Source organism: Anarrhichthys ocellatus, unplaced genomic scaffold (assembly GCF_004355925.1).
Source record: "Anarrhichthys ocellatus isolate YVR2014 unplaced genomic scaffold, GSC_Weel_1.0 scaffold193, whole genome shotgun sequence".
Classification (NCBI taxonomy): domain Eukaryota; kingdom Metazoa; phylum Chordata; class Actinopteri; order Perciformes; family Anarhichadidae; genus Anarrhichthys; species Anarrhichthys ocellatus.
This window is the reverse complement of record NW_022280223.1, coordinates 2,755-30,252: the sequence shown is the minus strand read 5'-3', so window position 1 is coordinate 30,252 and position 27,498 is coordinate 2,755. Positions and strand designations below refer to the sequence as shown.

Genomic DNA, 27,498 nt, shown 5'->3' with positions numbered 1-27,498 from the left:
CCCCCCCCCCCCCCCCATTCTTGGTCTGACCCAATGACATCACGGATGACATCATCCAGTGTATAAATAGTAGGGGTGGGGAAAAAAAATCGATACAGCATAGTATCGCGATATTTTGCGTGGCGATATTGTATCGATACACGGACGCCAAGTATCGATCTTTTATTATATAAACTATAAAAAGAAATTTTTTTTTTTTTTTTAGAAAAATCAAATCAATTGCTTTTTCAGTCCACTAGATGGTGCTTAGTTGTTTTCTGGTGAGGTCAGCAAAGGTCCCGGGTCAGCGTGATTGGTAGGAAGTTGGTCAAAACAAAGATAGACATCTGGCCTCACAACGGGGTTAAATCTGCCAACAGTAGCCAGGCTCATGGGGAGAGTGCAGCGCATAACTGTCTCTTTGCCCTCGACGTCCACGCATCGCAAGTTATACTGAGTGAATATAACTCTTATATCCTACTTATATAAGTTATAGTTCATATACTGAGTTCACACGTTTGCATTCAGTTAAGTTGGACTATGTAGTAATACAAACAGTTCAGTGTGTCAGGTGCAACATTCATGACATTGTTGGTCAGTCTGTCTGCTTGACAATCCTATTTTGCTGCAATAAAAATGATTGGAGTGAGATGAACAGACTGAAAACTTTATCTTATTAGATAAAACATGTTGACACAATTTTCCTTTGGGGACATAATTTGAAGTTGAAAAAAGTAATAAATCGCAATATAGGCCTATGTTATCGCAATACTCAGAATATCGCAGTATCGTGATAATATCACAGTATCGTGATAATATCGTATCGCGGGACCTCTGGTGATTCCCACCCCTAATAAATAGAGGAAATGGTTGGGTGCCTCCCCCCTTTAGCCTCTGGAACACATGGTGGGTATGATAAACAAACAATCGACAAGCATGGTGAGATTTATAGATGAATGTAATATGGGACAAATGGTGTGTTCTCACCCACTTTATCACACTGACATTCTTCAATATACAATGTGAACAATGGCACAGGAATTTTACTTCATTCACGGACCTTACATAACCCATATCTAATTTACGATATTGTCATTTTCAGAATTATATTGGAATATTAGTTCATGTAAAAGGAGTCAATGTTATGCACAACTATTTTGCAATTGCTCAATACTGGGCACCACCCATTCCAAACACGTGCCATGGGCCTGGTGCAGATTTCGCCATGAATCCAAAAATCATCAAACTTCGTGGATATTTTCTTTCACACACAAAAAATATATTTCTTTCATTTTCTTCCATCTATTTATTTTTTAAACACCTATCTCTTCTTTTTACACTCAACCCCCCATTTGTTTAAAATATCATGATATATGTGAGAATTTTGAGCGAAGCTTTTAAGTCTGTCATTTGTGTTACTCATGTATTGGCTGCAGGGGTAAGAAACTGAACATGAAAACTGGTTATATTGAACAGTTTAATGATTTTGATTTGCCTGAAAACATGTGGTCTGACACATGGCAACCATTTTGTTAAAATTGTAGGTTTTTCTCTATATTGTCATTGGAGTTACAGTCACTGGTGTTACTCCTCCTCCTGGTAACACCAGTAACATTCCTGTATAAATTAGCCACATAAAAGCTGCAAACAGACATGAAAAATAAAAATACATTAAAAACGTCTTCTCATTCTGACGGCCCGCCCGCGGCCGTCAGAATGAGAAGACAGAGTGATAACTGCATATTTGTGTTATGCACACAACTGCCCTGTAACGATGAGTATTAATGTGATATCTCATTAGAAAGCTATGGTTCTTGTAATTCGATTTATGCAAACCATTGCAAGATACAATAACAACAGCAGGTACAGTTAACGTCTCTGTCAAACAAGCACTCCAAAAATAGCCGATAAAATATCGCCATGACTCACCGATTATGATTCATAACGTCCCCCTTGTGCATGCTAGTCCAGCAAAAACGGTCTTGCTAGGTGGCTAAGGGTCCACTCGATCGAATCCAGTAAAATATTTAGTCCAAAACACATTAGTACGTCCATAAAGACCCACGGGGGGGCTGTTGCATCATTTCAAATTAGCCAGCAGATATGATAACTCGCGATCATATTTCAGGCATAACTTCACATTCCGTGTCAACAGAGCGGAGATTTTCATCGCAAAATGGAGCCTGCATTCCACCGGTTAGATTGACACCTCATTTGACCCAATAGGAGCTTCTATAGCCCGGCCACAGTCTGGAACAGCCAACGAGAGTCCGCTTTGAAAGACAATGCCCGCCTCACTTCTTTGGGTATAGCTCGAGCCAATCGCAACAGATCCAGTTCAAACTCCATATAGCCAATGAAATTACGAAGCCAAGGACATGCAGATTTATCAGATTGAATACTGGGAAAGTTTTCTAACCTGAACTGGAAACCATGAGTCAAGTTCCTGGGACAGAGTGTGAAGACTAAAGTCTGGTTCATGAGAATTTTCAAGAATCTGAGAAAGTTGATAATGGTTAAATATGATATTGTTAACCATACATTGACATAAATAAACTATAGTTTGAATTTCAAACATGTCGTACTGTATGCATTTTGACGTGGTGACGTGAACCTCCAAATGCGTTCCTCCAAATGTGTTTTTACGTGGCTGCACTCTTAGTAAACCACATGTAAAATATTAATTTTCTGTCATATTGTTATTCAATTTTAACTTATACTAGGTTTCATGACTGTTAGCTGTCGAAGGAGAGTCTTTTCAACCCTGTAAGTCCCAGCCATAGATAGCTGCTGCCATCTGTTGGCCAAAACAAATCTAGGCGGAAATAAAATGCTTCTCTTTCACTGTGCTGAAAACGCATTAGCTCAATGCTACTAGCACTTACGGTGATTCTGACTGATTGTGAAGAAACTTCAGAGTGTTGCCGTTGAATAAAGACTAAAACCATACATGTACTCCCAATGGTTCAATAAGAGCTGTCAGTTTACTTTGGGTACGCGATTGATAGGCGGTTTGGGCAAATTATGCAGGAATGAGAAGAGGTTTTAAGCTCAATGTTTTGTGGAATCATTAAGTTTAGATGTTATACAATACGTTTTTTATTTTTAAGGAGAAATACATTTCAGCAGATCTATACTACCTAGATTCCACCGTTTCTGTAGAATGACCCAGGGGCCACTTGAATGGCAAAGGGTCATACGGTCATTTGCACTGCATACACTAAATCTCCCCTGCTGTGATTATGACTTGTTGCTGTTGAAGACAATCCTCTCCAGTTCCACTCCCAGTCACTACGCGGCGGTAAGGAGTTTTATGTTGGCCAACAGCAAATAGATGTCAAGAAGAAGAAGATAATTCACGTTCCGTTTCCAGGGCGATTCAGTTGGCGGCTGAGAAGCGCCAAATCAAAAATCCTTACGGGATAACAACTAAAAAGTAAAGGGTCTGTGTGATGGAAGCCATTGCCTCTCAGAACTAACCGGTTTACCAACGAGTCAGTTTAATACCCCAGTGAAAAACGTGTTGCTGTTGAATACAACATGGAGGAACTCTTCAGCAAAGGGTTGCAAGTCAACGTGAGGTGCAGGGACTGTGAGGAGAGGTAAGACTGCAGAAATTGACGTGAGATGACCTATCTTAACAAAACCTAGCTTTTTATATTTCAAGAGATCTTTCTGATGTGGTTATGTTAGCAACAAGAGATGGATATACTACTAGGTGTACGTTAACCTGTAACTTCACTTTGCGTTAGTGTAACTACATTAACAAGAATAATGACCAACCTTGTGGGTCCGTGTACCTTTTGATAATCTTGTTTTATCGTTAAATCGAAAAAGGAAAATACAGAAATATCATGGCTTTTTCGTTTTAAACCAAAAACGGGAAAAACAAAAAGTACAGCTGTTTTTCCGTTTTTGATGTCTAAAAACGACAGAACCAAACTCAAAAGACGAGCCGATTTTGTTTTTTGCCTTTGAAAACACACGCAAAGCACGACAGGTAACCCGGAAGTAAGAATATTTTTAAATAAAAGTCAAGGCAATAGAATGACCCTATGCAAGCAATTGTTATATACAGTCTATGATGCAAACCCATACCAGGGTAACGTCAGAAGAAAAATAAATAACTGTAAATTAATAAACTTGGGCCGTTTGGAGTATGTAAGCAACAGTAGTTGATTAATGGCGGTTTAATATTTATTTATCCATGTACACATCGACAATACAGTTTCCGATGAATCATTGTTTGATGCAGTACAGTTCGTAATATAGTTTAATGAATGTCATTTTTGTGTGTGCAGAGTGGTTGCTGTTAGCATTGATATTTATTTTTCCACTGTATTCTGTTCCTTGAGTGAAGGCACAGCCTCTATAAGGAGATGAAGAGTAAATGTGTTTACCATTTCTACCAGTAGATGGCAGGATAAGTGTATTTAAACCAAAGATTTAGTCATATTTACCTGTGTCTTTGTTAATTATCTAGGTTATTGATACATACAATGTGCAACCTTGTGTACATCATGTATTTTCTTGTTATTTTACGTCATGGGCATGTGTTGTTCATGAAGCAATACATAATAACAATTGAACAATAAGAAGACATTTAGTTTATTCTTATTTGAAACACTAAGCATAATTTACCTACCTCATGGATTTATTTGTCACACTTAAATCCTGATTGATTGGTTCAACAGAAGAGGTCAAAGGGCCACGATGAGCAGATATAATGTTAGTCAAATACTGTGTTTTATTGTCATTGAGATAAAGAAAGTTTGACTCTAGAATATTTTATATTTTTTCCTAATCTCACAAGACAAGAGCAAAAAACAGATGAATTGGTTCTCTTTTCTTAGTAAACACATTTACTCTTCATCTCCTTATACAGGCTGTGCTCTGCCTTCACTCAAAGAACAGAATACAGTGGAAAAATATATATCAATGCTAACAGCAACCACTCTGCACACACAAAATGACATTCATTAAACTATATTACAAACTGTATTGCATCAAACAATGTAACAATTAATCGAAAACTTTATTGTCGGTGTACATAGATAAATAAATATTAAACCGCCACTAATCAACTACTGTTGCTAACATACTCCAAACGGCCCGGATTTATTTATTTACAGTAATTTATTTTTCTTATGATGTTACCCTTGTAAGTGTTTGCATCATAGACTGTCTATAAGAATTGCTTGCATACGGTCATTCTATTGCGTTGACTTTTATTTTGACTTACTCGTACTACATGTCTTGCTTTAAGTTTCTTTTCAAAAGAAAAAACCAGAGGGATTTAAAAAAAAACATGTTATTTGAGTTTGGTTTTCCCGTCTTTTCTTTTTTGAATTCAGACAACAAAATAATGGAAAAACAGCTGTGCTTTTCGGTTTTTTCATTTTTTGTTTAAAATGGAAAACAAGAAAATCATGGTATTTCAAGTATCTATTGTTAAAAAAGAAAATGCATAGAAATAAAAAGAAATGGCATGCTGTCAGAAATAAGTGGCATAGAAATAAAAAGAAATGGCATGCTGTCACAAAGATGTGGTTTATGAACAAAAATACAGTATGTCTCTGCTGTCAGAGTGCATGTTTGGCTGCAGTAAACATGGTGAGGTGCATCATTAAATCAGTAAATCCTTTGGAGTTGTCCTCTCTTGTCCGATACATCCTTGGAAGAGCATAGAGATAGTTTAGGTTGACATTACAACACAAGTTTTGGTCTAAACTAAAAATAAGCCTATCTCGGCAAAAATACATGTATCGAAAGCCATACAATTGTAACTGAACACACGGCTATGCAGTAGATGATTGGCTTTATTGCCTCCAGGAAAGGATTTCTACAGTGTCCAACAGGCTGCACATGGATTGATGGGATACATTTTCTTTAAGTCTTCTTGATTTTCACTTTAATATATCTCTTGAGATCCACAACACCTTGGGAAAAATCACACTGCTTGGAGTAGGGATGGGTTAGGATTTTATCGATACTAATACTCTTATTGATACTGCTTATCGGTTTGATTCGTTATCGATACTCTTATCTGTTCTTTATGATTGTTTTGTGAAAGAAAAAGACAATTTGCATATGCATCAGGAGGCGGGAGTGGTGTGCCTGTCTGACTGTGGACTTTCACTTTCAAGTGGCTCCTGCCGTATGAAACGGTATATACCGTTGGAACAATAGATACATACCACTCTGGGGATCGACATATGCCGCTGAATCACAGTGGCATACCATCGATCACTTTTCGATCTCGGCAACACAAAAAGGAGAAGAAAACTGGAGTGGTGGTTCCCATTTTCAAAAAGGGGAACTGGAGACTGCTCCAATTGTCGGGGTATCACACTGCTCAGCCTCCCCGGAAAAGTTTATTCTAGGGTGCTTAAAAGGAAGCTACAAACGATCGTCCAATCTCAGATCCGCGAGGTGAAATGCGGATTCCTTCCTGGCCATGGAACAGTGGACCACCTCTTTGCCAGTCATTGCAGGTCTGTTGCAGGGGTCATTGGAGTGTTTTGTGGACTTGGAGAAGGCCTATGACCGTGTCCCTTGAGGAGTCCTGTGGGAGGTACTGCAGAAATACGGGGTACCTGGGTTGTTGGTACGAGCTATCCAGTCCTTGTATGACCAAAGTAAGAGCTGTGTCTGTAAATTTGCCACAAAGTCGAATGAGTTTCCAGTGCGTGTCGGCCTCCAACAGGGTTGTCCCTTGTCACCAATCCGGTTTGTGATTTTCATGGACGGGATTTAATTTTTTATGAATCAATTTTTATTTGTTAGATTCATATGAAGGAGTTTGTCCATTTTAACTTCTTAATTTTACAGAAAAGCAAACATCCGTGTCACCATTGAGCTTCAGTTGACAAACAGTCCAGGACACAAAAGGGTGAGTAGGAGTTCTGCATAACAATAGAAATAGTCTTATCTGTATTTTGTAGTCGTCCACTAATTGGAAAAACACTTTGAGGCCTACACCTTCTACTTCAGTTCTCAGTGTAACCTTTTATATGTTTATAACAGCTTTCGGCCCCGCTCACTTAACCTCTGGTTGTTTTTGTTTGTATTAGGATCTTCTGGTGAGACTAACCGATGATACTGATCCATATTTTCTCTTCAACCTCTCTATATCAGAAGAAGATTTCCAAAGGTAAGTACTGGTAGAGCTCTATAAATTTCAATGCTCGGTGTTTGAACTCATGTCATGAACAGGTTTTCTTTAACTATCTCTAACGTTGTCTTTCTTTCTTATTGTTTGTGTAGTTTGAAAGTCCAACAGGGGCTACTGATAGACTTTGCATCATTTCCTCAGAAGTTTATTGACCTGCTTAATCTGTGTTATTCTGAGCAAGAGTCAGACAATCCAAGGTAGGAAGAAAACCACCACACAACATTACACTGTCTTACTGAATAAACCCAGCTTCACATTATATAAGGATTTGTATCACTCCTAATAATTCCATTGCAATTCATTTTCTTTTACATAAATATTGTGAGATATAGAAAAAAAGATGAGTCGATTTGGATAATAACTCTTAAGATTGGTTACATATTCCTGGAGAGAACTTGACATGCATGTGGTTGCTTTTATCAGTTGATAAAGTTTTATCTGTGGGATGGACAAAATATCAGATTTATACACTGTAGTCCAGTGAAACAACACCAGACTCTACATGACTCTTTTCTTATATTTTCCACAGGTTTCTCCTGCACTTGTCAAGTCAGTCTCCAGTGCTTGAAGGCCCTGCCAACTTCAGTGTTGTAGAGACAAATGCATTCAAACACCTGAACCACTTGTCTTTGAGGCTTTTTCACGGCTCTGATAAAGAGATTAAAGACTATCTGGCAGTGTGTCTCTCCTCTCTCAAGGTTGGCTCATTCATCAGAATACTGTAGAACTGTGATCAAACTGAGGTTTGTCTTGTGGAGGTTTGCATAGGGATCATCTAATCTAAGCATCCATAATGTTTTTCATGTAACCCAAGCCCTTTTGTCCTAAGTCATGTTTGTTAAGACATGTTTTCTCAATGTTTCAGGCAGAGAAGCAGGCCCTAGAGATGAAGCTTCAGAAGACTAATGAGGATCTGTCCAGGCAGCTGAGTTATGCCCAACAGGTGTGCTTCTTATCTACTCATTCATAAATTCACCTAGAAACTCTAATCAAACTTAAAATGTTCCACATCTTTCACATTCAACTTTCATATCCCATTAAAACCTTTCTAAATATCCAACATTGTTTGAAAACCGTCAAACGTGCTCATCAACTTTAAAACGTTTACGACACTTTGGACTTTCTTAAAGCAGTTCAACTTTTAAATTTCTTCAAGATTCAGGAAATTGTCAGAGCCTCTGAGATTTTACCAAATGGGGTGGGATGGAATGGGGGACTAGAGAGCAGCTGTAAAATCCTCTTGAAATTCAACTTGCTCTAACTTCCGCAATGTTCACTCTTTATTTGTGGTGTAACGGATCACAGTTTGGCACACATGTGAACCACGGATTAATTGCTTTTCTTTTCTTTTTTTTTACAGTTTAATCATCATAGTGTGAAATAAAGTTTTACTGCCGCTCATACTTTTTCAGGTAATACGTCTCTAAATATCTATGCAGAGTTGTAGTGAAAAGTTATAAAGCAGTAGTGTGTGACGGGATAAGGGTTGTGGACAAAATGGTATTTAGGCATTGTTAAACGAGAAAGACATACGACGACGGTAATACATCGGGCATGTCCACACATATCAAGCTCCACCATCCTGGTCTGTCAGCGACGGGGACCAAGGCACAACAGCAACAACAACTTATCACCACGGGATTTAAGAGACCGTTTGTGGCAGAACCAGATCGGGCTGAAGCTATTACCAAATCTATTGGTTATTGCTGCAGACATGAGGCCATACTCCGTTGTGGAAAACAAAGGATTTCAAAATGGAGAATATCCTCCACCCAGGGTATTCTATTTCCATGATAGAATGCCATGACAATTGAACATAATGAGAGCGTACGTTTGGATTGACAATTTGATCAACCAATCATATTTGGATTTGTAGCCAATGGGCGTATTCTTTCAGAATTCTCCCTGCCCCAGGGTATTCTAGAAGTACCACTCATGAAAACTAGCTTACTGCTAATTAGTGATTAATAGCCAACGGCAAAAATGACAACAGGTGGAGATAAAATTGACGCAGCCGGTGGAGAAGATATTATTGCGGATTTATTATCAGTGCCCTATTCAAGACGACCCTTCAATGAAAAGATGGACATTGTTAAAAAATGTCGCATAACTCATGAACACCTTGAGCTCAATCAGCTTGCTAAAGCCGGCTATGTTTGCCATTTTCAGGCTAGCAACTGGGGACGATACACTTGGCTTACGGGCTCAGTTCGACACGAGAGGCTGTACTGCTGGGAGTGCTTGTTGTTTGAGACAGACAAGAGTGCATGGAATTGGAAAGGCTACGAGAATATTAACTATATAAAAGAGGTGTAACGGTTCACAAAATTCTCTGTTTGGTTCAATACAATACAGTGGTGCCACTGTTCGGTACGTTTTCAATACAGCAGAAATGCCAAATCCTCGCTGGTGAGACTCTCAAGGGGACGTGTCTGAAGCATTATGTAGTCCGTGACGTCCGGCCGTCTGTTGTCAGAGCAACAGCGGGAACTTTGGACATTTGATTCTCAATAGCATTAAGTACAGCCTGGTTTTCCACTCCAGAGTAGGGTCTCATATCTACGGCTATAAATGTAACAATCGCCGTGGCGATTGTTTTTGCCCTGTTTGAATCAGTAGGGAACAGCTACTTAAACGCCGCGGGGAGAGTTTGTAGCCTGTGTGCTGCTGTTGGTTTTCCTGCTAAGCTAGTTTTTCCGTGGTGTGAGTGTCAGACAACACATTGTCTGTTACATGGTGGGAGTGTCAGACATGTTGTCTGTTACGTCGGGTGGTTTGCCTTGTTGAGCGCATTATATTTCCCACAATTTATGCTTCTGCATTTTCCAAATGCAATAGTATTCAAACGTATTGTTCGGTTCGTAATGCGTACCGAACCGTGAGCCTTGTACCGAACAGTTCAATACGAATATGTGTATTGTTACACCCCTACTATTTCACTAAGGCTGCACAAAAACACAGCAGGTCATCTTAGGGCAGGGGTGTCAAACTCAAAGCCCGCGGGCCGAATCCAGCCCGCCACGTCATTTTATGTGGCCCGCAAATCCGCCGCAAAAAAAAAAAAAAGTAAAAAATAAAATAATTTAAAGTTGGATAAAAATAAATAATATCCCCACAGTCAAAGTTATGAGATAGAAAGTCGAAGTTATGAGATACTTAAACACAACAGTCATAGGAGCAGCTCTTTGGCTGGTTACACTACATTTGACATGGAAATGTATTGTGAGTACATTGAAGACTACTTTAAACGTGGCTTTACAACAGATGAAATACTTCACGTGGGATTGTGCAAACGCACCCTTGAAAGGATTTTAAGCTTTGAACAAAGTTATTGTAATAACTTGTGTTTGATATTTGTCTTTGCTATTTTCTTTAATAGTTTGATCTTTGATAGAGTAATGTGGGTTTCTTAACCCTAAATTAAAAGGATTTAAGTTATAATAACAGAAATGTACTTAAATATATTTTTACATTTATATAACTGCATGTACAATATTTTTACACTTGAATCAAATGCAGAGACAGTTATTTACCAACATGTTAGGAGTAGTAATATTTACACAGTCTTATGTTTACAACAAGCTGGATGAACAGAGACCGAGAAGCAAAGATGCGAAACGGTAAAAAAAAAAATCGAGATTTTAAAACGTCATGATTACCTGGAGCTACTAGTAGAGCGAGTCATCCACTCATCACAGGGTTGGCCTGTCCACGTGTCCGAGTGTCCTTGACACTGAACCCGATGGGCAGGCCAGCTCCGTCACTAGCAGCGTATGAGTGTGTGAATTAGAGGCCAATTGTGAAGCACTTTGTCTTTTAGGTAGAAAAATGTTATACAAGTATAGTTCATATATGGGAGTGGTTGAAAAAGAATCTGTTTAATTCATAACACATGTATTTCTCTCACAGACGCTGTCTGAGAAGACTAAAGAGTTAGACAAACTGCGTTCAGAGTGGACAAGTCAGACCAGCTCTCTGTCCAGCCGTCATTGTAAGGAGTTACAATCAGAGAGAGAGAAGGCTCTAGAGGTAAGACTCATCTGCACACACCATGTTTCTGATGCCAGGTTGTATTAGCTGTGATGTGTTATTGCTTTCTCAAAGTTCTGAGGCTCTGCCAAATGTGGTGTATTCATCATTTATTTGTTTGGAACTAGGGATTAACCAATTTAACCATGAGCACGGCCACGTAACGTAATAACCATAAGAATTGAAGAATCTACGATATCTTTGGTGTTCTGATTCCTGCCTGTGAAAACGAGTCTCCTCTCCCCCGAGTCACTTATCGTGTGTGTGTGTGTGTGTGTGTGTGTGTGTGTGTGTGTGTGTGTGTGTGAGGAAGTTGTACCTGAGGCGTTGAGAAGAAGAGCTGTAAAATGTCGGAGGGAACCAACATTCCAGCTTTACAGTATATCTATAGCGAGAAAAGGCTTTACTGTGGATCGTTATTGACCAATATTCAGTAAAAATATGTGATCTGGAGATGAGCATTACAGTTTTCTATCTGCCGATCCCTGATAATGTTACATTTTGAAAAATAAATCTGTTGAGCAGGAACAGCTAACTGTTAGTATACCGTTCCATTTAGTTATATTGTGGTGCATTCAAGCTCCAAACTGTAAAAATGAGAATTCGACAATAGTAATTTACAATGTTATCATGATGTGTTCAAATATAATCTTAATATTAAGATAGTTACTCCATGGGGCTTTTATTTTGAAATGGTGGGACTGGATGGGGGAGAGAGGGGGAAAGGAGACAGAATCATAATATTTGACACACATACACAGAGGTTATTAAATGACAGCAGGGTAGGAAATTTACATATTTTTTAGGGGGCAATTTTTGCCCCCACTGACTGAAATCCAGGGGCATTTAAAAAAAATTGGGGGCACTTTTTGAAACTTGTGAAATAACATATAACCTTTGTTCAAAATAATAAATATACTTATTTAGGCTTACAGTATATGAGCAATTGTCATCAAATGGCAATAATAAGACTATTAGGCAGTAGTCTACAGATTCAAAGTGTTTTCTTAGATTTTTTTTGAACAAAAAACAAACATAAATCAGACAGTCATATTCAATTTTATTCTTATTTCTTTGTGGTTATTTATTGTTATTATTACATTTTTTTAAACAACTATTAACAATTATTAAGTCAACGATGCCTTGATTACAAGTCATTGTATGGAATTATTGAGAAAAATATTTTTGTAGCACCTCAAATGTTGTGATATTACCCATTTTTGTCCTGAACATCTTTATTAGTCATTGTGTGGAATGTTTGAGAAAAACATTTTTACAGCACCTCATTGTTTTTGCTTACTAAAATATCTTAATTGACTGTCAGTCAGGTATTATTCATTTCCAGCAACCCTCAAATCAAAGAATAAAGACACTTTACGCACAATTTAGGTGTATTTTCCCTTTAACTCACGAGATGCAGGTAGCATGTTTTATACTTAATGTGAATATAATTAATTTAATCTAATTTCCATTATGCAATATGTATACTTTGTTGGCATCTTATTCTGAAAACCAGATGTTCGTCTGAAGAAACCGGATGTTGGATGGGGCGGTATTACAATGCCTTTGCCTGAATATCTCCTAGTCATTTGTGTATGCGCGTGTGTCAGTGTGGGCCTTTCTCAATACCCAAGTTCACAAGTACGGACTTGTGAACTTTTAGAGTATGGACTTGGAGTCTGGACGCCAGGATCAATAGTTGCCATAGTGATGTAACTTCAAAGATACACATGTACACAGGCTTTTCATAGAGTTAAAACAGAGAAAAACCTGTCAAACGTTCCCATCATTTCTTTAGAGATGCATACCTTTGTTTGGGATACAAACCTTTACATACCTTTGGAAATGAAGGTTCCCTATTTGGAACTAACCAAGCTCATGGATGAACGGCAACGACATGCGTTCTGCATCAGGACTTGTAAGAAAGGTTTATGTGGTGTCTTTAGTTACAGAGCAGACTTCAGCAGCAGACGGAGCTGCTCCGTCAGGAGCTGGAGAATTCTCATAAGAAGAGCAGCCAGCAGCTCCACAGCAGACTGACAGAGCTGGAGGCCTCTTGCAGAGAGCTGACGGAGAGGAAATACAAGAATGAGTCTGTCATCAGAGACCTGAAGATTAAACTAGTGGGTGTAGAGGAGGTAAGTGGATGGGGGGGGGGGGGTGTTAACAAACTGTTTTCTTTTTACAAAAACAGTACAAACTGGCCTCTAAAATGAGCAGCAACGGTTGAGTGTGGGGCTCCCGTTCCGTGGTGTAGTTATTCTGTTATTTTGTCCACTTCTGTAGATAATACAGATCATTTCAAGAAAGATTATTGATGCTGGGACTGTTTTCCTGCTGTTATGTGTGTAGGAGTGCCAGCGTTCCAAGCAGCAGATCCTGTCTCTCAGGAGGGAGAACAGCTCTCTGGACACAGAGCTCCATGACAAGGAGCGTTTGGGGAGCCAGCTGCAGATGAGAGTGGCTGTTCTGGAACAGGAGATCAAAGATAAGGATCAGCTCATGCACCGCTCGAAAGAGGTGCTGGAAGCTATTCAACAGCAGAAGGTAAGAGCAACTTCAGCTGTGGTTTTTTTATTTGGCTGAAAAGCCAAAACAACAACTTAAATAACCCTGAGACACTCAATATCATATCAACTTCATCTATTTCAATTTTAGAGGCACAGTTTAGATTCAGAGAGCAGTTATTTTCTGCAGGCCTAGTTTTGTCCCTTTAATCCCACCATGTGGTTTACTCTGCATTCGCACCAAATCAGGCGTTGCAGCAAGTACACTGTGGGAGTGTCACTTAAATGGCCCATTTGAGGGACCCATTTGATCTGAATGGTCAACTGATTTCCTTGTCACGTGATTGGCCACCAGCAGGAGTCATAACTGAGAGACACTGAGCGCCAGCGCTCGCTGTGTATGTGTGCGCGAAATGATGAGATTACCAATCAACACGATATTGGTTGGCCTCGATAATCTCACGTAACGGAACAATATTATGAATTGTGCTCTATATTCAGTCCTCTCTCTTTCTCTTGCTTTCAATTCAATAGGCTGTATTGACATGACATTTGACATGTGTTGCCAAAGCACAATTATGAAAAACAATGAATGAATGAAAAAAACAAAACACCAGTAAATGAGATGGTGGTGGTACAATCCTGGTTGTTTCTTTAGCTGTGGTAGGAAGTGACTCTTCTACCAGAATGATATTGTATCACCCTTTCTATTAGGCTTTGGAATTTGCTGATATTTCTGTAGTTCAGTGTTAGAAAATGCCATTCTGTCATCACAATGACAGCACTGCCTGTCCTCTCTGGTAAATGGACTTGTGCTTTTCTAGTCTTCGGACCACTCAAAGCACTTTTACACTATTACACCAGTCACACACATTCATACATACACTGATGGCAGGCGCTACCATGTAAGGTGCCACCTGCCCACCAGAACACTGATGGGTTAAGTGTCTTGCCCAAGGACACATTAACATGGACTAGAGGAGCCGGGGGAGGAACTGTCAATCTTCTGATTGAAGAACGACCCGCTCTACCTTCTGAGCCACAGCCGCCCCCTCTCTGGACAGCCCGGTCTAAGTCTGTCTGTCTAGTGGTGGGTCATCCATCACAATGATTTGCATAACATGTGCCCAGTTAAAAGCAAGCATTCCCTTGGAGAACAAGCTGCAGCTAAAGAAAACGTGTCTAGGATCCTTTAAATTGTGGAAGTATTTTACACAGAGGCTCAACAATGTGGTGCTCTGTAATCTCTGCAAACTGGAAATGGCTCATTCAAGGATTCAATTTAATTCAATTCAATTTATTTTGTATAGCCCAAAATCACAAATCACAAATTAGCCTACACATGCGACATCCTCTGTCCCATGACCCTCACATTGGAACAGGAAAAACTCCCCAAAAAAACACTTTAACGGGGAGAAAAAAGGAAGAAACCTTAGGGAGAGCAACAGAGGAGGGATCCCTCTATCAGGATGGACAGAAGTGTGATAGATGTCATGTGTACAGAACGACCAAGATAACAGAGTTACAACACATTCAATGCATATGACAGACATTATTCATATAATAAGAGTAGTAAGCAGAATAGTAATGGAAAAATTACGACTACAAGGATTCAAGGATCATTTATTGTCATTATGCAACAGAGGGATACACAACAAAAGTCAGTTGTAGCCGATTTGCAACACAAGAAAAACATGACAAGCAAAACAAATCAAAAAACAGTAGTGCATTTTTTAGAATTTACATCAGAAGGAATGTAAACAACAGCAACAAAAACTATGCACTGGGAAGATAATATGGCCGACATCTTAACATTAAAAATTCAACATGAGAAAAACATTGTCTATCAACTTTGACTGATGTTTGGCCACCAAGCATCATGATGTAAACAGAGTCCACCTCCTCTGGTCCCACCGCAGTTCTCCTCTCTGTCCTGCTGTCCGGGATGAACGATGGAGCTGGGTCTCTGTGAAGATGTGGGCTCAACAGTCACTGATCTCCCGTTGCGGGGTTAGCCTGAAGTCTTATTTTTCTGCGACCAGACATCAGACAACCAGCAGTAGCCTGGGTAGTGGAGTAGCTTAGCTTCCATCTCAGCTCTCCTCCTATGTGCAGTTCTGAAAGTGAAGCATCCCGGAGCGCTTTGTCAAGACACTACCGTGTCCTGGTTCCTATTTGTCTCCACCTAAGCATGTTATTTTAGGATTATCAACACACGGAATGTTTTTGTGTTAGTAGTCACTTTAAAAAGATTTAAAAGTCGTTTCTGCACTGCTGCTTTGATGGTTACGTAACGTTCCACCATGAGTCTTCTAACATTGTTATTCGGCCGTTTTATGTTTGCTTTTACTTCTAAGTCTGGGTAAAGTCAGACATTTCTTTGTCAACACATTATACATGTGAAAAGACTGTACTCTATCATACAGAATTGTGAAGTTAAGCTGTCACCATTTTTATGGGGGGCCTGAAATCATAACCCCTCCCCTAACACGATACAATAACTAGAGCGCGTAGCATCAGTGAATAACCAGCTAGTTACAGTTAGCAACAATGGCTAATATAGATGAACAATTTGCTGAAACTAACATTAACTTGTGACAGCAGACATGCAACGTAACATTACAAGTGTGTCCGTAGTAATATCTTACATGTTTGTAAATTTGGGTACATCACATGAACCTAAAATTATAAGGTGGTTCCTGGAGACCTCCATGCTGCCGCCTTTGCCAGTCAGTGGCAACAGAGCTTCAGAGAACCGTTGAAGAGAGCAGCCAGTTATCAGATCTGTGCAGATCAACGGAACAGAAACACAGAAACATCACCGACAGAGAGCCTGATGATAACATCTAAAACACAAGGTTCACTCCGTGGTTTCAATGACGTGATAATTATTTTTCAAATACAGAGCCTTCACCGGGCATCCAGCATTTCAGAGAGAGAAAAGAGAAAACAGTTTTTTAATGAATCAAAGTTGGCTGTGTATTATGCCCAATTACTTAGTTTCATTGCAGCATGCATCTCCAGTCCATAGATATGTAGCTCTCTTCAGCTTCTTTGTGGATAATTTTGTATATCATTGTTTTTCTTAAAGGTATAACATGCAGCATTTTCCTAAAAAACTTTGTATAGACTGATGCAAAATAATCCCTCTTCATCAATATCACTTCTGATGACTAGAAGTGTGTGGTGGTGGTGAGACTTTGCCTGGATTTTCTCTTATTATTTTGCTTTTTTCAGGGCATTTCTTGTCAACAAAAAGCTTTTGGTTACTATGTGGAGGTGTAACTCCCAGTCAATCACAGTACGCAGTGTGCTGCTATGATTAATAATAACGGGGCACCACCCTGCCAACAGGGACCAATAACTAAGTCTCATAATTAGTATTCACTCAGAATGTCAATAGTCAAAGTACTATTACACATTCAGAGTGAAGAGGGTCCTTGAGTTCGAGCAACAGGCCACATATCCAGCTATTATCACAATACACATGCACAAAGTAATCACAAAAAGCTTTTCTTTAAAGTATAACAGAGTTTATTAAGTTCCAATAATAATGATCTAGTTAACTAATATCTAAACTAACAACAATTACTATACATTCATGAGCACGCTATCTAAAATCAACAAACAATCTGTGGTGAGGGAGAGTGTAGTGTGTGGGGGTCAGTCAAAGAGGAGGACCAAGAAAAAGAAAGGGGAATGAGAAAACAGCTCAGACAATGGCAGATGCAATGGCAGATATATTTCAAATTGCATCTATTACACACATGAAGATAAAGTTGTGAACACAGGCTGAATATCTATTATCAGAATCATTATAACTGTATTTTAACTGCTACTGTGTAAAGGGAATACTGCTGTTAAAAATAACCTTATTTGTTTAAAGTGTTTGCAAACCAAATGTTATTGCACTTTTGTTCATATAGTAGTACTTTTAAAATAAAAGTGCGCAATACACTAATTTTGAATTCATTATTGAATTTTGCGCATAACGATTTGATTAATCGCGATTAAAAATTGTAATCATTGCCCAGCACTAATATATATATATATATATATATATACAGTTATATATTTAACCTCTAGGTTTTTTGTTTTCTAGGAATCAATGGAAGAAAATGCTGAAAGTAAAGAACTTCAGATTACAAAACTTGAGGCAACGGTGAAATCCCTGTCTGAGGAGCTGATAAAGGTTTGTTATGGTTTAACCCCACAAGTGAACACACAAAGAAACTGTTACCCATCAGTATCCCTCTTACTGTGTCCATACAAACTGGCTTTGTGGCATCTATTCATAGATTTAATTAATGCATCGCACTCTAAAGAAAGGTTGCTGTTATTTAGCTTAACCGCATTGATATAAATGGGGTGTAGAAAATAATAGAAGCACCTGTTGGTGTAACTAATAAACTAGCTGAGCTGAGTGTATAACTGCACCTTATGTTTCAATACGGTCCATTCCAGTGTCTTACTTCCTTCTATTTCTTTTAAATCCAGGCTAACGGTATCATTAAGAAGCTGCAGGGAGAGGTTCGAGGCCTAGTTGGAAAAATAAAAGTGAAAAACACTGTGACTGTGTCACAGGAGAAGCTCCTCCAAGACACATCAGGAAAACTTGAGAATGTTGAAAAGGATCTACAGAGCACTCAGCAGCAGCTCGTCACCAGGGATGAGCAGGTATGTCTGCATTTCGCATGTAGCTTTCTTCATCTTAACAGCGCTGATGCTTTTCAATCAGGAGTCCACTTAAGCAACAAAACTCTGATTTTAAATTTACAATTATTTCAATATGCTTAATTCTAGATGGCGATGATTAGAAAAATAAACATGTTGGTCTGAAATTAAGCCTTTTTTTACATTTTTTATTTGTATGATTAATATTATCAGTCATGTTGGTATCTGCCACAACATCAGTAATAATCAGTTAACTTCCATATCGGTGCAACTTTATAAAGTATCTAATCCTAATAATCTACTTTGTATCGTCCATCCCTTCGCCGCACCCCACCTCACCTCACTTTTTCTTGTCTTAAACATGTTTACTCTGTAAATCACTTGTTTCACAAAACATCTGAAACCAAAGGGAAGGAATGTATATTTTATACTTGTTACATAATGGTGCCCACTGTCTTTGCATTCATTTGTTGACGTAGTGTTTATTTGACATACAACTATATAAACACATCTTGTCCTGCACTGGCCTGCAAACTGATGTTGCCTGGTTGAGAGGCACCAAACCAACATTACACAGGGAACATCAGTTTGCAGGCCAGTTGGCATATTAACAGGAAAGACGCGGTTTGATATGAACTGGATTTGTGTATTACAGGTTTCAAAACTGAAGGAGCAGTTGGAGACAACGGTACAGAAGCTAAATGAAAGCAGAGAGGTGTTGAAGACAAATGAGAATGGTGAGGAAGCTTGTCTCACTTAGGGGGGAGAGCCGGTCGTCCTTCAACCACAAGGTTGGTGGTTCGATCCCCGGCTCCTCTGTCCTCATGTCGTGTCCTTGAGCTCCTGTTTACAGTTCATGAATGTGAGGACAAGAATAAAACCGACTGACTTTAGAGGACCCATCAGTTATTCCGTGAGTGTGTAAAGATCAGATATGTTGTAAGACACATAACTTGTGTTTTTACACACACAAATTCAGTAACCTCTTTAGAAAATGTTGAAATTATATCTCCCCCTTCTCCCTCATTGAAAATCCAGCAGTTATAAAATGTTGTTGACTGTTGGTCCCCAGATGTCTCCTACTTCACTGAAAAGTCCATTCTCAGTGCACATTCCACATGTCCCTTATATACTGGACCACTTTGCTTCCAGCTAGTTGTGATGTCGAGGTGAGCACAGAGGAATGTTTCAAACTCTGCACATTCTGGTCAAACTTTAGAGTCAACGTAACAAGAAACAAAACAACTATTTTAACACATTTACACATTAACACGGACCCTGAATGATGTTGGGATCTGGCAGGCGCGTGTTTGGTTATCAGCAAGTATGAAAACTAAATTATTGACATTAATAAAATGATTAATATCAATACGATTATTAATCAATAAGATTATTAATAATAACGGGGCACAACCCTGAGATCAGGGACCAATAACTAAACTATAAATGGAAGTCTCATAATTAGTATTCACTCAAAATGTCAATAGTCAAAGTACTATTCCACACTAAGAGTGAGCAGGGAAGGTTTGAATTTGAGCACAGGCCAGGATATCCAGCTATAAAGCTGCTCTTTAAAGTATAACAGTTTATTCAATTCTAATAACATTGATCAAGTAAATAATATTATAAGCTAACAACAACTACTATACAATTACAAGCATACTATCCAAAAAAAACAAAACAATCCTGGTGCGCATGTGTTTGTGTAGGGGGGAGAAGCGAGAGCAAAAGAAAAATGGCGGCCGTGATCACACCACAGGAGACTACAAATTAGCAAGGAGAGAGGAAACTACCAAAAAGACAGATGTAGTCTCGTATGTGATTACGCAACGCAAAACTACAAAAATGGCCACGATTGTTTCACGGAGCAATGACGCACACAATAGAGGCTTTTACACACCACGTGTGTCTGAGATAAGCATAACAGCACAACCGATATGAGTGTAAACAATAAGGAAAAGGAAAACAAGGCATATCTTCACCGCCGCAGTAAAATACAGAAACTTTTACCTTATCACTCAGAAACCCGACCAGCGAACTCAGATTCGGCAGGCACGGCACTGGTCTTTTAACTGATAGTTACAGTTACCAACCTTACTCGCGGTGACTGATCTAAACACAACACTATTACAGCAACATTGAATAACACTCTTAAAAACAGCATTGAAACAACACAATTATTGCAGCAACAACACAACAGTTAATTTTACACAGCACTAACGTAACTCAGCGGTCTGTAAACATACACAATAACACGTAAACTTCAAACAAAACCAACTAGGTTACAACCACACTATGACTTATATCTACCTAGACAAAAGCCTCTTACTTTGAGATTGCTTCATAACGGGTGTTTCTTCGAAATTCTATCTTATTCGGGATCCGGCGCTTCACTCATTCGGTGAAGCTGCGCTGCGATAAATCTTTCGTATAGCAGCGGGAATTCTTCAGAAGTTAAGGTAATTTTCTCCCTTACGACAGGCAAATGTCGACTTAAATGGGAATGTGAGTTGTCTGCTTCTCTTTCACATCCAAAACAAGCTATTGTGCGACCAGCGAATGTAGAACTATTCCAAGGTTTTCTTAAAAACATCAACGTTGTTTGTGCCCCCTAGCATGCAAAATTGAATTGCGTGGGATGCCCCAGAGCTGTAGGTAGCGCTGATGTTTATAAGTCTCAGTGACGTCATCACCGTATCACAGGGATCCCCCTCGTCCAATGAGACCTCAGTGTTGAGTTTGGACTAAAGATTTAAAGTCTGGTGGGGTTTGGTGTGATTTAACCTAAATCAGGCTGTTGAACTGTGAGGTAGGCTCAACTCCCTTTGTTCCTACCACATGGTGAAGTCCCAACAATAAGATAAGCAAAGTTCTGATCCAGATACCTGACACACCCTGACTACTACTTCTGTCTGTACACGGATGTGTGCTGCACTTTAGAATCTGACCAGCTTTCAGTGCTAATTATCAATACTTGACCGTTTCCATACCTGATACACACATTTAGCTCAGCAGAATAATGTAGTTGGGTTTTATACCCATACAATTCCTTTTGTGACGCTCATAACTTTGAAAAAAAAATATTTAGATAAGAAATGAGCAGCAACATCTTTCGCCAGTAACCGTGTCTCTGTTATTCTGGTTCCAATGAAAACTATTGTCATGAAGCATGTAAGCAGTCCATGTGTGGACAATGTGTTCATTTGATTTCAATGACTTTCTAAGAACATCGTCATACGGCTGAAAAGCTCTGGTGTAGCAGAAAGACGTAACAGTTTAAAGATCGGTCACAACAGTGAACTGCAGCACTTCAATACTTCCTGACATTAGATCTCACACTTATGACGCATTATAGTCATTATAATACTTTGAAGATCAAAAAACCTTGTCACTTTTTTAGCACGCTCATCTTCTGTGCTATTGTTCTTTTACTACAGTTATAAATTGGCTCAACAAGCAGCTAAATGAAAAGCAGCTCTCCAGAAAGTCACAGTCTGCTGAACCTTTGGACAGGCTTTCACTTCTATCCACAGCAACAGGACTAAAGGTACACTGTAGTTCACATGAGTAGTACTGTCACACTTCACTTAAAGTACAGCAACAAAATGAATGATGCACTTTTCCCTCAGACAGGGAAAAGTGCATCGTCTCCTGTTGATCAGCGATCAGTGCAGCAAACCATCAGACACACGTGAGTATATTCTTTCCACAGTATACACTTATGTATAGACTGTACATACATACATACATACATTCATTCTAAAGAAGACTAGCATTTCACTGTTTACTTATTCAAGCTTTAAATCAGAATTGAGTTTCAAAGTCTGCTATTTTATCATGTCGGTCATGTTTGTTGGAGAATTTAGTTAAACTTTTACGATGTATGTCATTTTCACTGTGTTCTTCTTGTCCTCAGTGGAGACTCTGCAGGTCTGGATTCTAAGTACTTTGAGAGGAGAGATGATAGCATCCCAGTCTATGGTCTGTCATCTAATGTGTTTCACAAAGGTAAACAGCTCATCATTTAGAGCTTCACAATGAATGCTTTAGCAGGGAAACATGGTGTCTTCCAGCACAGTGATTTTCAACCACTGTGCCGCGGCAAACCAGTGTGCCATGAGAGATCATCAGGTGTGCCGTGGGAAAATGTCCAATTTCACTTAATCGGTCCCAAAAAATATTATTTAATTGCTGCAAATAATTGCCCATTGTTGAGCATCTGAGCCTGCAATACAGTGGCTGGCTAAGTAATAAATACTCTTCCATGCCAGTGGTAGTGCAGTAGGTAGCGCAATAATGACCGTGTTAATTTAAGATAGTAGAATTAAATGATGTGCGGGAGAGGTTGCGGTGACAAGACGAATAGCGATGGAGAAATATTTGAAAAGGAAAAATGCAGACTCTGAACTGGGCCCTGGACAACCAATTAAAAACAGAGAGAGACTGAGAGCTCTTGAGGAAGAGCTTCGTGTGTGCCTTTCTTCAGTTTCTGCCAGGATATCAGCTTTGTGTTCATCTAAACAGGCCCAGGTTTCACACTGAGTAAGGATCAACAAATTGAGAGACTTGTCATTAAATTGTCTGTATATATGCTGTATTATGCTACAATGTGTCATTTAGTAACTTTTTTGGTTGTTGGTGTGCCACGGGATCTTTTTAATGTAAAAAATGTTCCGCGGCTCAGAAAAGGTTGAAGAACACTGTTCCAGCATTAGCAGTGCAACCCCCCACCACCACCACAACCCTAAATGCTAATTTGAAAGTATTTTGATTGACACGTCCATTTTCTTTTTTTATTCTTTGTAGAGTTCTCTCGGCAAACAAAGCCCTCCGTAGCTTCTGCTTACTTCTCTGCATGAAGCAATAGCAGGTGGAGTCATGACATCACACAGAATTTCAATTCAACTCCAGGTGGAAGTGAAACCATCACAGGCTCCTGTTCCAATCTGTCACTGACATGCTGTGTTAAATTCACTTTTTAAGTAGCTTCTATTGCTGTTTTAATTTGTGTGCTGATGGTTTACACATCTATCCTCTGATTTGTGTACACAGTAAATGCTGTTACACCTTTCTGAATGGTGGGTTCCAGTGATCATGGAGAATGTATTAAAGTCTTTAAATTCAAATATACTATTTTTTCTAAAACAGTATATGAAGTTTGCCATCCTTTTGTGTTTATTTGTTGTTGTATTTCAGTTATGAAGTGTAGTCTTTAATAAAGTGTTTCCATCCTTATTGCTGCCCATAGGATTTCTAGGGTATCTACTGCTTTAAAATCTACATTTAATTAATTTCATCTCACTTCAATTCCCCTTCAAATATTGAATCTGAAAAAAAAAATGGTGCTGTTCAGTATTTGTCAAGCATGGCTATAGATTCATCTAATGCCAGAATTTGGGACTTCATTTCATTTTTAGGTGGCATACTACTCACATCTTTAAACTCAGTGGCGGGCCGTGCATTTTACACCTGGGCCTTCACTGCTGTCCTGCAGCTGAAATACCACCTTATAACCTCATGATGGCGCCACAGCTACGGTTATTATTCGTTTCTAGGGCTGTAACAATACACGTATTCGTATTAAACAGTTCGGTACGAGGCTTACAAACCGAACAATACGTTTGAATAATACTAGTGCATTTGGAAAATGCAGAAGCTTAAATTGTGGGAAATATGTTTTCTGCGCTCATGTAGGAGACAACTGTCTGTGTGACCTCTAAACCAGAACAAAAAAAACTACAACAAAAAACAGCTGGGGCTACGCAAGTGTTCTGGGAGGCTATGCTAACTAGCTTAACGGGAAAACAACAGCATCAACAAGCATTCTGCTACACACTCGAGGGCCATTCAGATATTAGATGTGAAAAAACAAATGCAGTTGACTTACCAAATGCTGTTCACTTAAAGACAAACTCCATCCTCCTTTCTTTGAAGAGTTTCATCCCAGTTAAATCCCAACTCACAAATCCGTTTCTCCTCCTACAGCCATTTAGTGTTAAAACAAAGCTAAGTAAAAAAAATAATAATCTACACCAAGCAAAATGCAAAAAATATAATTTCTTCTATATCTTTCAATTTGAACTCTCACTACTCTGACTAAGCCTCTGCTGTTAAGTTTCGTTTCACAATAGTCACGTGCTCGCCCACTGACCAATCACAGCACACGCTGCACCTCACTGCAGTGCTGCACCTAGAAACAGCTGCACGTAATGCTGACGTAGTTGTAGGCCGGCTAGCAGGCTCTGGCACGTCAAAGAATACGCCCAACATGTCAAACTAAAGATCTGATTGGCTGAAGACCATGACAATCAACAATATCGTCCCCATTTACTTAAACTGCAAAGGGATTCACCTCTCTTCTTAGCTAGAGACACGGGAGAAATCTGATTGGATAAAAGCTCTACTTAAAACAAGCTGCACTGGAAGCAGAGCAACTGAGGAAGACAGTAGCTGTGCAATGGGAAAATATTTTTATAAATTACAATACATGTAGTGTATTTAAGAAAAAATATTAAATTATAAAATAGCTATAACTTTGTGATTCTGTTTAGGCCAGCAGAGAAGGCCTTGCAGGCCCTGACGGCCCACCACTGTTTAAACTACATAATACAGGAAACACTGCGCGATCAGGTGGAGACACACAGAGGTAAATTGAATAACAAGTTTATTTTGCAGTTCCATTGATTACAACTATAATTTGCTCCAATCTGATTATAGAATTTGTAGAATGTGAAGATTTGTTTTGTTTGATATGATCAGAACGATGCTTTTAAGGAAGCCCTATAGCAGAGCTTAGCCGTGTTGTCCTGACACGGCAGGTCAATGGAAGAAGTTTGCACCACAAAGATTGACACTTTGACTGTTTATTTGACAGTTCTAGAAGCCTCTTGGGCTGGCGGTCAGGAAGAGACTCAAGTCCAATCCCTGGTAGGGATGGAGTTGTCCTGGGGGGTGCGGCCTTTCTGGGCCAGCATGGGGAGAAGGCCCATGACCAGCAGCTTGGAAAGGGTGACCAGGGGAACCAGTTGACCCACATATGGGTTACTCCTCACTAGGAGTGCAACGGATCACAAAACTCATGGTTCGGATCGGATCACGGTTTTTGATTCACGGATTGGATAATTTTTTGGATCGGCAAAGAAAAGAGGAGACAAATATAACTTTGCTTTAAGTGTTCTTGAATTAATAAATGGAAAGCAAAGAACAAATGCCGCGATGATACCTTGTCGTTGTGGCTTGGACCCCGTCACTGACAGACCAGGATGGTGGCGCTACATATGTGTGGACATGCCCGATGTACTGCCGTTGTCGTATATCTTTCTCTTTAAACAACCCCTACATACCGTAACAGTTTTGTCCACCACCCTTATCCCGTCATACAGGGAAGACAAAATGCTCCCAAACTTGCGACTTAAATGATGGGGGCTTCTCAAGTTCCTCCGCTCGCCATGACTTTCACCACTAAGTACTTTTAACCTGCTCCATTCATGTGAACACACTACTGCTTTATATCTGTTCACTGCAACTTTGCATTGATATTCGGGGACTTGTTACTTGAAAAGGCACAGCAGCAGTACAACTTTATTAAACTATTTTTAAAAAATACTCAATTAATCCGCGGTTCATAAATGCATCGCGGATTACCGTGAGGGGTAATCCAAACCTATCACGGATCGATCCGTGATCCGTTACACTACTACTACCCACCAACACCAAGGGCACTAGTGTTGTGTTCAGAACTGAGCCAACACAGTTAGTTAATGTGTATTTCTGCACAGTAATACACATTAATTACAGATTATTATATCTGTATACAACAGCACATTTCCAAATTATGGCTACAGAATGAATAAATAATATGAAGTGTAACAAGACATTCCAGAAGAGGAAATGGAGTTTTGGAGAGAAAACTATTTAAGTTTTAGCATGAAGTAGATCAGGTGAACATATTGGAATGTGGACTCACCGGACTTGACAAACAACAGACCTGACTCCTTTTGAAGTGGAGTAAGAAGGGAGAGGCAATGAGAGCACGTGGGCAACGGAGGGACCAACAGTGAACGAACAAACCACTCAACATCCTTGAACACAATGCACTGTTATACAACTGTACAGTCCTGAAATGGAAACCCATGAATCTTAGCTGCTCGGATCTTCATGAAATTTGTTACTGGAAGAATTTAGAAGTTACAATCTCACTGGTCTTTTTCAAGTTGGAAAATCAGGTACATGTAAAGAATGGGAAAATGTTTGAATTTGTATTGTCTTAACTCCAGAGAGATTTCAACTCCACGTCACAATGTTCTTCAGCGGATGGAGAGTTAATTTCCATACATACATGATAATGTGTGCAAAGACGGTCTCTGGTATCAGATGGGGATGTTCTCCTTGATCTTTCTCTGTCCGTCATACATTCAGTCTTATTGGGATCTTGTTAGCAGCACCAGAATATTGACTTAACAGTATATTGATGGTAGACACCTGTCAGAATAAATTGTTCTTTTTAAACTATAAACCAAAATGTATTCATTAATTGTCTTTTTTTTAGCAAGGTCTTGGACTTCTTTCCACATTTCGCTGCATTAATACATTTTTGTAATATTAACACTGAGTCCCTGTTATTTGAGCGGGATGTTGTACTGCTGATCCCACTGTGAAAACATGGTTTTTCTCATTATCAACAAATCTTATGTGCAGACCCAAATCTTCTTTGTAACAAATATTGTACGTATAGCCTGCACAGCCTGAAAGAGTTTCTTTAAAAGACATCATTGTTGCACTGTTCCTTCATCACCACATACACCGTCCTGCTGCTCTAAATACCCACAAGGGAACCAAATGTTGAATTATCCGCCACGAAACAAAAATCCCCAACAAAGTCCCTATTTCCTCCTGTTGGAGTGGAATTTGCGAAAAACTACAGTTTTTATAATAAATCAATACATTTGTGAGATAGTTTTAAAAATGTATGTCTTTATAGCAACCAATGAGATTGGGGCTGAGTGCCAGAGACAGCAGGAAGTCTGATAGGACTGAGAGACTAGTGCTGATGGCTTCAGACTTTAGATGGCAATTGTTGACAAAAAGAAAACCATAGACTAACACCAGATTTATTCCTTACGCCCATTGTTTTGG

General features: G+C 39.3%; 1 protein-coding gene across 6 annotated transcripts in view; it reads left to right on the top strand.

The window, feature by feature from the left end:
* Positions 1-25,749, top strand: part of sass6 (SAS-6 centriolar assembly protein) — a 59,134-nt gene extending 33,385 nt beyond the window's left edge. Inside the window, exons 1-16 of one of the 6 annotated variants that reach the window (XM_031878689.1) lie at positions 2,982-3,581; positions 6,811-6,871; positions 7,053-7,132; positions 7,246-7,350; positions 7,683-7,851; positions 8,019-8,096; positions 11,063-11,182; positions 13,129-13,320; positions 13,535-13,729; positions 17,792-17,881; positions 18,187-18,366; positions 19,019-19,100; positions 21,801-21,910; positions 21,993-22,054; positions 22,280-22,371; positions 25,238-25,749. In XM_031878689.1, coding sequence (XP_031734549.1) covers positions 3,520-3,581; positions 6,811-6,871; positions 7,053-7,132; positions 7,246-7,350; positions 7,683-7,851; positions 8,019-8,096; positions 11,063-11,182; positions 13,129-13,320; positions 13,535-13,729; positions 17,792-17,881; positions 18,187-18,366; positions 19,019-19,100; positions 21,801-21,910; positions 21,993-22,054; positions 22,280-22,371; positions 25,238-25,392 — 1,833 coding nt within the window. In that variant the 5' untranslated portion in view covers positions 2,982-3,519 and the 3' untranslated portion in view covers positions 25,393-25,749. Of the gene's footprint in view, positions 1-2,981; positions 3,582-6,810; positions 6,872-7,052; positions 7,133-7,245; positions 7,351-7,682; positions 7,852-8,018; positions 8,097-11,062; positions 11,183-13,128; positions 13,321-13,534; positions 13,730-17,791; positions 17,882-18,186; positions 18,367-19,018; positions 19,101-21,800; positions 21,911-21,992; positions 22,055-22,279; positions 22,994-23,169; positions 23,875-25,237 lie in introns of those variants that run through there. The other 5 variants (XM_031878690.1, XM_031878684.1, XM_031878688.1 and 2 more) reach the window with 5 other exon arrangements.
* Positions 25,750-27,498: the final 1,749 nt, after the last annotated feature.